We start from the raw sequence: 16,329 nt of genomic DNA, 5'->3' as shown, positions 1-16,329 counted from the left end.
AAGTGAGCAACCAGAGACACCGTTTCTGGGAACAAGCTACAAAACGCAAAGCCAAAGGTCACAGATCAGCCCAAAATGAAAGCTGTTTTCCCATCACTCCAGCCAGCGGTCCAATCGGTCAGGCGGTATGTCCATACTTTACCAAAACAAGGGAGTCATTGATTTTACTCATAGATCTTTCCTATGAAATATGATATTGATGATACAATAAATCAGAACTTCAATGCACAATTAAAAAAAAGTATATCTAAGTTGCATTATTTTTAGTGTTTAATTTAGTATCTATTTTAAATGTCAAGTAACTACACCATCAGTCAGTTTGATCAGTTTCAACCTCCTCGTTCATCAGCTGTCAAACTCCAGTTTATTGATAAATCATATAATTTATATATTGGGAAAGTGGTTTTATGAAAAGATGTGTTTACAAACAAGATGGTCTTAATAAAATAATAAATCATTTTTTATTGAAGGCTCACACTGTCAATACTAACTGAGACTAATGATGGAACAAACAGAACTTTCCTGAACGTATAGAACCATTCATTTAAAGTAGTCACCACAATCCTGACCTTGACCTCTTGCTAAATCCTTTCAGTTGACCTCTCACCTGTCTGAGCAGAGTTTGCGGGCCTTCTGCAGCTGCATGTTTGTCCACTTTGGTCTTCTGTCCTCCAGAGCCTGTAGCACTTTGTGCACTGTGGGTTTGGGAATGCCCTGTCAGAGACATTTATGGTAAAGGACAAATGCATGGCACACATTAAATTAATATGAAAGGTCATACACAAACATGTCCACATAAAACAGACTGGTAAAATGCTCAATCTTGAATTGTGATACAATTTGTTAACAAACCCCTACTTATAATGAAATAAATAAATTATGACTGATATTGTTAATAAAGAAATCATAGTGGTTACCTTTTGCTGAATGCCCATAGCAGCCTGTAAGCACTCTGCCAGCAGGGACAGGCAGTCTTTTGCTCCACGGTCCAGAGCCAGACCACTGATCTGTTCTAGTGTGTCTGGGTCCTCCAGGCCCTGGATCAGGGAGCCCAGCAGGGCCCAGAGCAACAGTCCCACTAAACGCAGCTGACGGGAATACTGGGAAAGGTATTTCTCTGCCACTTGGAAGAGGAAGCGGATGGGGAGAGGCAGGGACGCTACGGCCAATGGCAGGTTGGTGAAAATGAAGGACAATGCTTGAATTGCTAAGGATATGACAGCTGGAAGGAGAAAGAAATGACAGTTTTGGAAAACAAATTAAAAATGGATTGAAAGCATTTTTCTTGAAAATGTAACACCCAGTCTGTGCTTACTTTTAGTGACAGTGTCCTTTCCCCTTGCATCCAGTGGGGTGTAGTTCCAGTCCTTAGGTATTTTAGAGAGGACAGTGTCTGGCACGTTTCGTTTGAACAAGGCTCCACTGGGCTCCTCTGTCGCCTGCCAACCCAACACCATGGAGACCAGGTGTACCAGGAGGCTGTTGGTAGAGCTGCTGACTATTGCCCGGACACAGCTGACCACTAAAGGTACTGTCTGCGTGGTGTCTGACAAAAATGGTAAATGAAGGCAGCAGGTAAAAAATGGGTCGCTTATAGAATATCAAATTAAGCCTTACTTATTCTATCTATACTTTTTTAAACAATTAGTTAAAACCACAAACCTATATTGTTAAAGCACCAAACTGCAGGACAAAGAAAGCAAAGAAGAAACCTAGATAACAGGGTATATAATGCTAGTTCTAAATGGACTGAATGGAATAGAAATCAGCAGTTGAAGGAAATTATATCCTGCTTAGATTATTAAGCAAATATTTTGTCAGCTGAATAGAAAACCCCATTTTTAATTATTTTAATAATAGGCATGTGTCACAGAGGTCTCTCAATGCACAATGAAAAAAATAGCTAGGAGCTTTCAATACTCTTCTATCAAAATACTATTCTATTACTATTCTAAGCATTAAATAATAAAGGGTTGCACTTATAAAACTTATTAAAGACCCACAGATATGTCATACAACTGACATAAAAATGAATGATGATTGCTACCACATTAGATTACTATTAGGTTACATTTCATTGTATAGTTATTGTGCTTTAGGGGTTTTCAAACAAGCAACAGTCCACATAGTTTGTTAGAAATTAATTTTCAAACAATAGGACAATACAAAGGCATAAATAGCTTGAATTCACACGGTGCTAAGGTATTCTCTTGAAATATCTACTCTAAAGGCAAGTGAAGTTGAGTTCAATTCAGATGATTTCAATCAAACCGAGGTGGCCTGACGGTAGGAATCTTACAACCTTCTCCGGGTGCACTGTCTTTCATCGCTCTGCCCTTTCAAATCCTGCTCATATTGATAGTAGAGCAGCTACAGCATGAACTTGTATGGCACCCATAAACTTCCTACTGCTCCAGCCGTAAAGGCGAAGGCTACAAAAGAGAGAAATAGTATTGTGGCAGCTCTGGAAGTGTACCAGAATCTCCAGGGATGCCTAACAAATGTGTGACCTCAGAGCCCCAGAAAAAGAGGAGAGCAGACCAGAAAATGATATCGCTTTTAGGGGGAGAAATGCTCTGTGGCAGGTGAGACCTAGACCTATTTTTCAAAGTCACTCGATTCTCAGACTTTATTCTGCTTGCTACTGTATTGACTATTGTATTGATTTTAAACAACCTGCTACAGTGTGATGAAACATCAGTGTAAGTGAAGAAATAGTGAAACTCTCACCGTAATCTATGAAAGTTAACTCAGTGAACAGTTTAAATAGAAATGGGAGCACTAGGGGTATCCTGTAACCAAAATTATAATACAAAGATTTGGAACAGTCCAATAATTAAACTAATTACCCTGTGAGGATAAATGATGATTGGATGACATTGAAAATTTCTCTCTGGCACACTCTATCTCTTTTGCTCATTCCCCTCTGTCGACCCCTCCCTTGCTCTGTCTCCATCCAAATACTCTTCTACAATCACCCTAATTTATGCTACAATAATTACCACTCACCCAGGATACAAGAATCACCACTAAAAAGAGCTCCATATTCCACAGGAGTTCTTATTAAGCTCCGCATTAAAGTTTGCACCAGAAAAAGTTGGGAGAATAATTGCCATCTGTGTAACAGCATATTATAGTCATGCTTTAGCTAATGTGCACGGAATGTCCACAATATCCTTTAGGATAAATAATATTGAGATATTCTTTGCAGGCAAATGTTCCTCTTGTATTTACCCTTGAACAGTTTCTCAAAAACATAGTTGATCCAAAAAAGATTGTAGTCAAATCTCTAAAATGAGCAATTGAAATATAAAAATAACATAAAAGTTGCTTTCTTGCAGCAAGAAATGAACATGATATTAAACATGTGATTTCTATTGATTTTGAAATTGAACTGTTATTTCAGCACTGTGCTTTTAAGCATGCAATATTTTTTACACAATGTAGGGTATAGGATAGACAACTGTAAACTGTATCAATGTAATGCCTGTCTGTGGTGATGACCCTTGAACCACAACATTATAGAGCAGCCGGTTGTTACTTTACCTGCCAGTGTGTAGAGATGTTCCCAAATGTGTGCCCTCTCCAAGTATGGTTGAAGGGCCTGAGTCAAGGCCTTGGGAACATTATTCAGGCAAGAGAAAAGGTTGAACAATGCAACTATGAAGTCATCTCCTGCCTTGCAATTCTCTGTAGACATTTCAGAGCTGCTCTCTTGGCAAAAATCTGAAAAAAAAGAGTCAGTCTGGTGAGACACTTCTGCAAACAATATAAATAAATGTGTGCATATTTAAAATGCCAATGAATTTATGAAATTCTGATATTCTGGAACACTTGACACAAACAATTGGATGCACACAGAGAAAGGGCTTACTCATATACACACACACACACTGAGGGGTGTGTAGGTGAGTGTAAAATCAAACTGTTATTTAAATTATAACTCAGAGAATATCAACCTTATGGAGGCAGGTATAAAAGGAAGTAAAACCCTATCCTATGAAACAGCATCTTGATTCCTGCAAAGAAAAACACATTGGAAAATGTCAAGGCTGCCCAACCTGACACATGTTAACAGAAAGGGTGAACAAAAGGCGTTATGGAATAGAAGGGGAAGAAAAATTCACATCTGTGTTAGATGGAGAAAAAAAAAACAGATAAAAAACAGAAAAAGAAACAGATTTCAAAGCCCCCCGGCTGTGGGATCCACAGTACATGGAGACAGGAAGTGAAAAGGAAGAGGTTTTGACAGGGTGTCCTTGTGGGGGTTGCTGTCTGAGCACAGGGCTGAGGATGGAGGTGTGTGTGTGTGTGTGTGTGTGTGTGTGTGTGTGTGTGTGTGTGTGTGTGTGTGTGTGTGTGTGTGTGTGTGTGTGTGTGTGTGTGTGTGTGTGTGTGTGTGTGTGTGTGTGTGTGTGTGTGTGTGTGTGTTTGTGTGTAACCCATATGGATGTCTATATACGGTATGTGTGTTGTGTGCTTACAAGTGTGTGTGTGTGTGTGTGTGTGTGTGTGTGTGTGTGTGTGTGTGTGTGTGTGTGTGTGTGTGTGTGTGTGTGTGTGTGTGTGTGTGTGTGTGTGTGTGTGTGTGTGTGTGTGTGTGTGTGTGTGTGTGTATGTGTGTGTTAAGTTGACAGGGGTTTCTGAAGAAAGGCCCATTGCTCCAGAGGTGGCAGACATCCAGCGGTCTGTCAGTCTGCTGTGTGGGAGATGACAGCTATTTGAATAGGAGAGTATATGAAACGCAGCAGTCAATGAGGGGGCGCTGTGATGGAGGGCAGCATGGCTTCCTTCTGACTAATGCTGGACTATTTTAAAATGACAGGGGTAAATTAGCTACTGCATTACAGTGACAGTAATATCACCTACCTTAATAACATTCAGGTAAGAAGCGCTGATACTACTCAAGGTCTATATGAGAACTGATTTCTATCTTCATGTCTTTAAGTCTCCCTCCATGTCTCTCACACTCCTTTTCATTCACAATCACACATCTAATATGTACAATTCAAAAGTGTCAACCAACCTGACCTACAATCAGTCTATTAGGCAGCAATATGTGGATTATGCCGGCATCTTGTTCGCTGCCTGTCTGGTAATTGGTCCTTAAGGAGAAAGTGTTCTGGATATCACTGCTGTGGCTTCAGTGGTCCAAGGAAACAGGGGTGACTAACATTAATTTCCACTTGGGGTGCAGGAGAGCATGGCAGGTTAACTAGGTGCCTTTTAATAATGATCCCATTATGTAGCAGCAGATGACTTGAGAAAAACAGATGTCAGTGCACTGGCACATCTCTGTGGAGTTTCCACTACTCGTGCAGCACACAATAATTCCAGTGTGTTTTTGTTTCTATGCCATTATTTCAGTTGCTTTTTTTACTTTTCCTGCCTCTCCATCTCTAAGCTTCCAACCTTGATATACAGCCAACACATACACCTGTTTATCTTCTGGACAACCAGTCATAGGGGCTCTCTTTGCAAACCTCTGTAATTGGTAGCAGACACACTGAAGATAATAAAAAGTGTGTGTGTGTGTGTGTGTGTGTGTGTGTGTGTGTGTGTGTGTGTGTGTGTGTGTGTGTGTGTGTGTGTGTGTGTGTGTGTGTGTGTGTGTGTATACTAGGGGTAATGTACCTTCTAATTAAAGGTAAGCTATGCAAACATGAAAAATTACACTGTAAATGTGGAGGAGGTACATTTTCAAATCATCAGAAGATGTGAAGGTCATTTATGGTCATTTATTTTTGACCGGCTAGCTGTCAAAAAAGTTAGGAGATTTTGATAAGAAAGATACATAGTATTACAAAAAAATTGCCAATAAGCACTGAAGCAAGCATATTTGAAAAAACTAAACAAAACAAAATGATGCTCCATTGTTTTTAACTGGAAGAATCTTACTCATCCAATAGCAGCTGACTTTAAAAAACAAAATAAACTCAATTGAATTGGATAAATTAGAGAACACAGTAATTCACTGTTACACTATTCTTAGCATCAGAGCACCAAGACACACCCCTGTATATACATGTATGGGGAAGTGCAACGGCTTATGGGGGTGTAGGCATTCAGTCAAACTGTTTCCTTCTGTCTGTCTGCTCCCTGGTTAATTACCCCGTCACCGTGATAACACGTGAGAGTCAGCGCTTCTAGCGTTGATTTACGGCAGCGTGCGGGGAGAAGCATTGCAGAGCCTCTGAGTCAGACTAACAGCGAGCGAGAGAACAAGACAGTGAGAGTTGTTATTAATGAGGTCGCTATAATGTGAATTAATGTGCGAGTGCACAACAGTCTTTAAAGGTTAGACTGTTGCTATGTGGAGGAGAAAGGAAGGAAGGGAAAATCTTTAAAGGTCAGAGCATGTGCTCCGCCTGGGCCTGTTGAGTGTTTATTACTGCGCTCTATTGATTTAGTGATGATGATGACCAAGGTGAAAATGATGATGATGGCAAAGATGCTGATGATAACTTCATAAAATGGATAGAGCTCATCTAAGGTCTATATAACTCGCTTAGCATCTTAGAGCACCATAATTAAGACAGTGGTAAACACTTCCCACACATGTCCTCTGTGAGATCTGGTCTCTGGATCCAGAATTACAACAAAAATGAAATATTAAAGAATTAAAGAAGGTGGCTTCAATATTCTACTAAAATGTGGAGAGCTAGGCATGCACACAGCACACACACACACACACACACACACACACACACACACACACACACACACACACACACACACACACACACACACACACACACACACACACACACACACACACACACACACACACACACACACACACAGCATCTTTTATTCATTAATACATACCAATCCATGTACACTACAAAAAAACTGACTCACAAGAATTTTCCAGGAGTATTCTGGGCAGGTGACAGTCTCTGTACAGCAGCATCCGCAGTAGCAACTTGGGATTGTGTCCTGGGTCAGAGGTCAGCACCCTCAGCTGACATGCCAAGGCTGCCTGGCCCATAAGGCCATCTCTGAGAGAGATGGAAGAGAAGGAAGGAAAACAAAGTTGACAGTTCTGCAGTGTCAGGTGAGTATACAGATAGCAGTCCATTTAGAAAGAGACAACAAAGAAGAGAAAAAGCTTCACAAGTGAAAGACAAAGACCGAAATGTTGGATGACAATCTGGCAGGGAATAGTTAGGGAATAGCAACAATGTGAACTTCCCTTAGTGTCACTCACTCAAGATATGAGCTTAGTCTCTAAATGCCTTCACTCTTGCTTACTTATAGTGTGCACCGGGAAGGAATTAGCTCTAATCTTGGCCAGCTAAAAGCAAATTAACATTTGGGAGACAGCCAAATACATGAATATACAGCAGTACCCCCCTCCTACATCTTTTGTATAACCAAGAGGCTGTAGCCAGCTGTGGGTAATGAGCCGTATCCTTGGTGTGTGTGAATATAAGTGTGTGTGCGTGTGTGTGTGTGTGTGTGTGTGTGTGTGTGTGTGTGTGTGTGTGTGTGTGTGTGTGTGTGTGTGTGTGTGTGTGTGTGTGTGTGTGTGTGTGTGTGTGTGTGTGTGTGTGTGTGTGTGTGTGTGTGTGTGTGTTTGTACTCTTCAGAGCCTAAGCTTGTGGTTATGTACTGTATGTGTGCATGTGTGAGGGCATGCTGACATGTATGTGACTGCATGTTACTTTATACATCTCAATAAAATCTAATGGAAGGAATGTACAGAGTTTGTCTGAGGAGTGAGGAGGTGGGACATAGCACAGGGGGGGGGGGTCTGCCCAGAAATTAACCATTCTATTTGAGCCAAAAGGCTCGAGTAGGGTGCACCCTGCTGCTTGACTGAGGAAAACTATGCCTCAATCTGACAGCACAATTTATGATGTCACAGGGGCCGCAAATCCAGAAGAAATCCTCTTTTAACTGCTCTGATAAATCTATCCAGCTACGGCGCAGGGTCAGCTTACAGAACCAAGACACACACACATACAGACACAGACGCACACATATGAGTAAAGGCAAGAAGAAAAATACAGAGTATGAATGAGAGCAAATACAGAAACACATAAAAAAACACAACTTTACATGCTTTCTTTATGACTTGTAATACAGGATGATGTATTTTCCTCTTTTGTGATTTTGTTATTGTTTTATCCAATAATCATAACAATGGGTTTTAGTTTAATGGATTGAGGAAATATCTGGCCACAGAGGTCAGGTGGTAGTTGAGGACCTGTGGATCTGGCCACAGGCCACTAGCAGGCCCCCTGGCACCCATGCAAGAAGGCAGTAGGTGGGAGCAAAGAAATAAAGAGGTCATAAAAATAAACTAATTTCAGCTCTGCAATACTTAGGATCTGGAGAGCAGGGGTTACTTTGATTTGTGCTCCATCAGCAGGCAATGACATCACCTCTGGCTGGGAAGGAGATGAGAGGGGAGGAGGGTGGAGGCCAGGGTGAGGGGAGGAAGTGATTGACTGCACAGTGGAGGTCACAATAGTAACTGGACACAAATGAGAACATATACTGTATTTATGCATGCTTGTGTACATTCAGGGGTGTACCCTGTTGATGCCTCATGTGTAAAACCCTCAGCAACCATCAACATAAACAAACACAGTGTCAGCGGCAGTGGTAGTTTATTTTTTTATTTTTTTCCTTTCTCCCTTTGCATCTGTGTTATATTACCAGAGCAACTCTAGCTTGAAGCCTGAGCAGAGGGTTATATATCTGCACATATGCAGCTTTAACTCCGCACACACACACACACTCGCATATGGTTCGCTATACAGTGGGTGGAGGTGTGTGATGGCATAGCATACCTGAGTGTGCAAATGTGCATTTGTGTGTGCACATGCATACTGTATGTGTGTCGACTGTATGATGAGTGACAGATGGCATGATGGGTGTATTTTACATACCGTATGGCCTCCTCTGTGAAGAGTTCAGGGTTGATAGCATTTAGCCAGTGTACAATGGGGCTGTCGGGTTGGTGTGGTGGGGAATCCTTTGCAGCATTTATCATAAATGTCCTGAAGGAAATGCGATTGCACATGGCAGCTTTAAAATGTACATATTCAATTGACAAAAAAAAAAAAAAAGCTATCTGACTATCTTTGTTCTCTTGTGTCAGATGGAAAGTACAAAAACATTGATAACTCTCTTGTGCCTTGGTCATATTTTACCACAGTGCCAAGTTAAATAACAAAAAAACACATGTACCAACCTGTGCAGCAAAGACACGGGTACTGTGACAATGACAAGGACTGTCAGGAGTTGGTCACACAGGCTGTGGATTTGGTACGACCAATCTGAGCCACCTGCTATTATGGTAAGTGCTGAAGAAGGGTTGGAGCGCACCAAGGCCTCAGGGCTTTCACACACACTCCACATAAGATGCTCTACATACAGCAACACGGCTGTAATGTCACATCTTAGATACGGGGAAAGGAAAACAGAAAAGGTGAATGTATAAAACAAAAGATGAGAAGGGAGTGAATATGTAAGAACATATACAAATAATCTAACATTTCATCGGCTAGTCAGATAACAGAACCTCCTTGTGATTTTACTGGAAAATGTCCGGGCTTTGCATTTAACTATAAAAGTCATTGCTTTTATGTTGCACCCTCCCCTTGCTTTTATATAAACAGCCATAAATCTGCTCTCTCAGTTGGTTGGGCGATCCTGCTCACCATCTCTCATCTCCTCATCCTTGCTTCCCTATGGCCTGAATCGCTATGAGTGACACACAGGAGAGCTGAGGTAACATAAGAGTACCCATGTGAGTGCTTTACACACAGGAGACCTAGAGAAGCTTTGAAAAAGACATCCGTTTGACCTAGCCTCACACACTGCAACTGTCCCTCCTGAAACACGACATCTCCAAGCAGCATAAACCAGGCTTTGAGTCGACATCCTGTGGTGCTACACATGTATACTGCACTTTATCTTTGTCATCATTTTTCCTCTTACCGTGTGTCACAGTTTAACCCATTTATTGTTATCATTTAAGTTTTAAGGAGACAAAAACAGAGACTACAGAGAGTGTACCAATGATGTGCAGTCAGACCTCCACTATCAGACTCCCACAATCATTTTCAGACTTCAGCGTTTAAGCCAGCATGAACAATAAGTCCTCAAAGCTAAAGGTAAAGGACCATGTAGAGAGACTGTTTACTCACTTATCATCTCATCATATGTCTACTCAACAGCCCCGTGGGTAATAGGGAGGAAATATTCTATGAAGAATCTGTTATTTCATATTGTGATGATGATACTTGTATACTGTATATGATGATTTTGTAAACTGTCCACAAAGAGAGCAATTCCGGTTTTGTCTGATCTAATGAATTAAATACTAATTTCCTCGGTAAAATAATTACAGAAAATTCTTGTGGTTGAAAAATATATGTATCAGGTCATGGTATATTCCATCACATTAATACTTGAGGTATATTGAAGTGTATGGACAATAGGCAAAAAGAAAAGTTGGTATGTTATTATTTTAGTAGCCTAATTTATGCTCATATTTATATAATGTCAGTGCAATCCATGATAAAATACCTGATTTGCTGATGTCTTTTGTATGAAGCACGGACCCGGGCATATCTTTGCACCAGCAGCTGTAAGGTCTCCGACAGCACCTGGCCAAGCATCTCCTTGGCCAACTCTGCCGGAAGGACCGCCCACAGGTCACTACGAAGCCCACACAGGAAGTAGAACCACATCTGCACTGAGAAGGAACACCGCTCGCCCTGTGGAAGAAAGTGGTAGATGGGAGGGAGGGGGTTGCAGATGAAGATATGTTATGATATGGACATTGACAGTGGAGCAAAAACACAGGGAGGAGGAGATAAAAATAGAGGTGGAGGGAGAGAGGGTGAGAGCAAAAATCTGAAGGAGAAGAAAGAGAGAGACAGAGACAGAGGCAGGTCTGTCAACACCAGGGTGTCTCAGTGGTCATGCCACCTGCACTCTGCACCTGGGTTTCTTCTCCCACTGGGATTTTAGGCTGCTTTAAAGTCCTGAGCTGGAGATCACATCACAAAAGGCACATGCTCGCACGCACATGCACGCTCACACATACAGAGAGTGAAAGAGAGAAGGGAAGAACTTTCCTGAATAAAATGAGCAAAGACAAGTGAAAGTGAGAAGAAAGAAAGACAGACAAAGACGGTGGGAGGACAGATGGAGACAGAAACAGATTATTATCCTGGCAACCTGCAGCTTTGTCGTATAATATATGGAAGGATGTATTCATATTTCCACCTCTACTCCCCCAAACTCCTCATATTCCACCTCCAGCAATAAACTGACGGTGCGTGTGGCAGGGATACTCATGTTTTACTTTTTTCCCTCCCTCGCTTCCCTGCAGCCTGTCATTTAAGTATTGGTCATTGATGTGGTCAAGTTCTATATCCGGGATGCGGCTGCCATCTTCTGCCTATGGACTCAGTTGAGCCAATGCAGACATAAATGTTGGATCCAAATCAAAAGCAGCCCCCACTAAAAGTGCATTTGTATTCATTCAAGTCAAACTTTATTTAACCAGCCAGGTCAACAATGGTCAAATTCCTATTAAGGATGATGGACTGCCAAGAGTGAGGACTAAATCTGGGATAGGGAACTGAGGATGGAATAGATTTGAAAAACTCATGTGCTTTTTTTTCTCAGTTGAAATTCAGCATTTGGCTCGAAAAGCGCAAAAGGCAAAATCCTGATAAGGAGGGTAGCCAAGGTCATGTTCGAAACCGCCTTTGACAGACTAAACTGACCTCATGTTATTATTTTACTGCAGCATATTAAATATTTTTTTTTGCCAATAACGATTCACATGTCAATATCAATGAAAAAGAACAAAAACAAGAAAGCAAGCTGGAGAGGGGTCTCTGGAGCTGCACTAGGCTGTGAAAGAGCCAAGCTGTGGATCCAGGAGATGGAAACCTGAAGAATACAACTACACATATAACACACATCAAAAATATAGATAGATAGATACATACATACATACATAAATACATACATACATACATACATACACCAACTGAAACTCACACCCTGAGATGCTGCTGCACACTCACACATGCATTCATTTGTACAGATGTACACAAGGATGGTTGAACAAAAGCACACACCTGCACACAGCAGGCCTGTCTGACACCAGTGACCCAGGGAAGGAGGGAGGAACAAAGAGGGGAGGGGGGGGGCAACAGCAGGATAAAGTAAGAAAGAGAGGGAAGGTTTAGATTGGTTTAAGGGCATAAAGGTAGGGAAGTTCCAGGGGCCCTATGCTGTTTCCAGACAGTCCCAGTGTAGATTGCAGACTTCAGACAGCTGAATCCCTGGAGCCCCCAGGGCAGCATGGAAGCCACAGATGTTCTCAGGGAGCTCAGAGTAGAAGGCTCAGTCAGAAGAGGGAGAGTGGGAGGTAAAAGTGTATTGTGGGAATAAAAAGAAGAAGCAAGAAAGCTCTGGAGTATAATTCCTAGAGTTCCTCGGAATCTACGGAACAAGCCTGCTAAGACACATGGCATTAGAATTTCTTCTTTCTACAATGAAAGAAGCGAAATCAACACTAGACAATATTAGAGCTGTTTTATGTGTTACTTTTTGATTTGGGGGTAAACATGTAATACTCAAATAGGCCCAAATGATATAAATTGTACTTACAGTACATGAAAAAAAAAGTATTTAAAATCATAACAGTTTAGCATGGTGTGGATAATTCTATTTCAAGGTTTTGTGGATGAAAAAGTCAATTTAACCAAATTAGGATATATGAAATGTAAGGACATTTTACCTCATAGAAGGGTTTGGGGTCAGCCCAGTGGTGACTCTCTGCGTCCTGAAGAAGGCAGGAGGAACAAACTTGGATACAGTAGCAGGTCAGCTGTTCTCTAATGGCCTCCACTGTATCTTGGTACTTCTGGATAGGTAGTAGGGTCAGGGGTCTAGGCACAGAGGAAGGAAACAAACCTTTAAAGGCAATAATATAAAGTACATATTATATAATACACAAGGCAGACGAAAACAGGGTTCAGAGTTCAAAAGGGCACAATCCTGTATTTCAGATGCATAATTAATTACTGTATATTCAGGGAATTCTCTTAAACAAACATAAGGTGAAGTGATTAGATGAAAGAACAGATGATTTATTCAGAAAGTTCAGTGTGACATTTTAAATCCTTTAAATCCGCCTGCCTTGATACTTTCCAGAAAGAGGAAAGAGTTTGACAGGGGTGCAGGAGGCTTAAAACCAGGGGGACTGAATGGTGTAGAGAGAGGAGAGTGCTTTAAGACCGGGTGCTCAGTTCAAGTGCAGGTGGAGGGGTGCATAGGGCCAGAGGTGGGACAACAGGAGCATAGAAGGCACCGGAGATGCCTTTAGAAGGGATCTGCAGGGAGCAGAGGTTAAGGGGGTATTAAGGGGCATAAAAACTCACCAGATGCAGACACAATATAGGTGTCATTACTACCAGTCAATCATTTTTTTCCCCTTAGACTCTCTTATTCTCTCCTCTTAATCTCAAATAAACAATTTTCTTGAAATTTTAAAAACTTTGAAATGTTTTTTTCTGTTTTCTATTTCACAGTTTTGGAAGTAAAGTCTTTGATCCACTGCTTCACTCTTTTTATTTTCCACTTCCTTCTTACATTTTAGTAGCAGTAGTATGTGAATCCTTCAGCCTGGCATCGTAGTGCTCTAGTCGTTGGTGCACATAAATGCAAGTTGCCAGCAGTGCAGGCAAGTTTTTCAAGGGGGCAGAGGAAGGCACCTCCAGGGCCCTCTCCTGCAAACGGCCCAACATGGCAAACGCTGCTCTGCCACATGCCTCCACAAAGCTTGATCGCACCCCAAGGAGAGAGCTGTCCCTGCAGGCTGTTGCCAATGGTAGTAAGGCATTGAGTTCAGTCATGATTGCTCCACAGAACTGAGGGGAGAGAAGATGAGAAAAGATTATCTCAATAACAGAAGGAAAATCTGTCAGTAACAGGAAAAACAGAAAAAGAATACATCAGAATGAGACCTCATTAGATGTAAATAATGGAACATTTGCAAGGAGTCATCTGAATGACAAGTACTCAAGATTGAGCTGAGTATTACACATGCATTTTTCTCTAACATTGTGCAAGCCATTACAGCCGAAAAGCAAACAGTGATCAGAGCAAATGTAGAATACAGATGTATGAAAACATGCCCTTGACATCAACTTCCCTGCTGAACATGCAGAACTGGTATCAGGTCAAATAAAACCTTTTACTTCAGAGCATACATCATCACATCACTGAACACATTTTATAACAGTATGCGACATGTTAGCCACATTCAAATAGAAATATTACAATACATAGGAAGAGCTGGAGAATCAGACAGGCTCAGAGGAAAGAAAAAGTAAAGGTCAGGCAAAGGTGAGAATGAGAGAGAGGGAAGGAGGGAGAGCGAGCTGTTTCAGCAGTGTAAAAGACTTACAGCTTATTCTATAAACTGCCACAGCAATAAGCTACACTTATTTGTCCTGGAGAAAGGCCTATAGGGACAGGGTTGTCCACACCTTCCCGTCTCCAGGGCCTGGGAGATTGGCTGGTCAAGCTGGTAAAGGAGTTGAGTGTGTGTTCTTGCAGAGACAAAGATACACAGTTTTGGTATTTGCTGGTATTTACTTAAAGCCCCCAAAAAATATATTTTTTTATTCATATAATGATAGCTAATCGGCATGGCCAGCATGGAGACAATGCTGATATGTAATTATTCTTCAAGTGAAACAATTCCACAAATATAGCACTACACTTGGTGTAGTTTGTTGTAGGTTAATGATCGGAAATATTAAGGTGTGCGTGTCTGTGTGTTAGAATGCTGTGTTGCTGGGGGCTAGCTCATGAACAAAAGAAATACATATAATGCATGCATTGTACAACTGCTGAGTATTAGGGCCATATAAAGGAAAAAAAAACACAAGAGGAAAAGGATTATTTTTAAAAATTTGCTTTAAAAAATAAAGTACAAATTTCGAGAATAAAATTAAAATTGCATTTTTGACTTTATTATCAAAATTTCACCTTTTTTTCTTGAAAGACAAACAAAAATTAAAAATTCCCTTCCTCTCATTTGTTTTCTTTAATATGGCCCTAATACTCCATCGTACTGTACTGTAATAGGATAATATGTATTTTGCAGATACTTTAAAAAGCACCATACCTATTATTGCAGAGGAAAAAAAGCTCATAAATGTGTGCATGCACACCTTGACACTACTGCCTCTACTACCTCATGTGCTTCTTCATGACATCACATTGAAAACAGTGAAAGATGATCAGGCAAGTGCTGAGGAGTCACATATGTGTGAGATCAAATCAAAATTTATACACCTCTTTGTGTATATACTTGAGTTATGAGTCAGGCGGATGCTTAAAAGCATGAAAAAAAAGCCCATTTCCCATACTCCCTGGAGATACCGAGCCAGGTCACACTGAAGGAATAAAATGTAACTCAAAAACTCTGTGCCAGGTTAATCAATCAGTCAGTCGCAGCATGTATTACTTGCTTCTACAGTCACACTGTTACTTGACTTACTGTAGGGGCTTGGGAGGAAGTTCGACATTCTGCCACATCAGAGCTACAGTGTATCTACAGAATTGGCAATCCCACAATCTCTTCACACAATTTTTTCCATTAAAGCTTCCAGTGGGGCTCGAGAACAATCGCTGTTTGGACAATTAAGTCAATACCTGACTGTATGTAGTCATTAGGAGCTTAGCTTTGAGAGAAAGAAAGCAGAGCCAGACATGCAGCATTGCCTGGGTGATGGAGAGACCCAGAAAAAGTATCACATACACATACAGTATTGGCACACAAACCACAGATACTCAGCAGATAGTCATCCTCACTCACACATAAACAACCACACGTATGCGTCCATGTTGAAGTTAGACAGAAGCCTTAACTAGCTGAGATCAAAGCCTGGAATCCCACCAGGACTATTGCAGTAAGGTGAAAGAGATTGTATAAAGTTTTTAAGTGCCAGGGAGGCCTGTTTGTGTGTGCAGAATGTGGAGTAGACAGACGAGTAGAGAACTGCACACGCAGGTGAGGGCTTCACTAAAGTCTGAATACAGAAAGGGTACTTGTGCCGTTATAACAGACAGCTATCAAGGTTAGAAGGGTGTAATGAAACATGGAGAGTTCAATCCCAGGTTCTGACAGGAGGGCGAGGTCCAGCAGCTGAATGGAGGCTATTTGTTTTTCATCTACCTGCCAATAAAATAGTACACTAAGTACTCTGATGGATGAATGGCTTCATTGGAGCCTCCATATTTATGGTAATATAGACAGTGGAGTGAGTTCACAGG

General features: G+C 41.3%; 1 protein-coding gene across 2 annotated transcripts in view; it reads right to left on the bottom strand.

The window, feature by feature from the left end:
• kiaa0825 (KIAA0825 ortholog) overlaps positions 1–16,329 on the bottom strand; it is a 117,555-nt gene that overhangs the window by 74,805 nt on the left and 26,421 nt on the right. For both annotated transcript variants that reach the window (XM_069699876.1, XM_069699877.1), the window contains exons 10-19: positions 13,636–13,913; positions 12,782–12,932; positions 10,546–10,736; positions 9,206–9,412; positions 8,901–9,011; positions 6,862–7,001; positions 3,547–3,726; positions 1,316–1,546; positions 918–1,222; positions 608–714 (exon numbers count right to left, since the gene is read on the bottom strand). In XM_069699876.1, coding sequence (XP_069555977.1) covers positions 608–714; positions 918–1,222; positions 1,316–1,546; positions 3,547–3,726; positions 6,862–7,001; positions 8,901–9,011; positions 9,206–9,412; positions 10,546–10,736; positions 12,782–12,932; positions 13,636–13,913 — 1,901 coding nt within the window. The remainder of the gene's footprint in view (positions 1–607; positions 715–917; positions 1,223–1,315; positions 1,547–3,546; positions 3,727–6,861; positions 7,002–8,900; positions 9,012–9,205; positions 9,413–10,545; positions 10,737–12,781; positions 12,933–13,635; positions 13,914–16,329) is intronic.

The sequence above is a fragment of the Brachyistius frenatus genome, unplaced genomic scaffold (assembly GCF_029030835.1).
Source record: "Brachyistius frenatus isolate BFR_SWC_R1_liver_20210118 unplaced genomic scaffold, ASM2903083v1 Contig_31, whole genome shotgun sequence".
NCBI lineage: Eukaryota > Metazoa > Chordata > Actinopteri > Embiotocidae > Brachyistius > Brachyistius frenatus.
The sequence above is the reverse complement of the archived record's forward strand: the minus strand, read 5'-3'. Positions and strand labels throughout refer to the sequence as shown.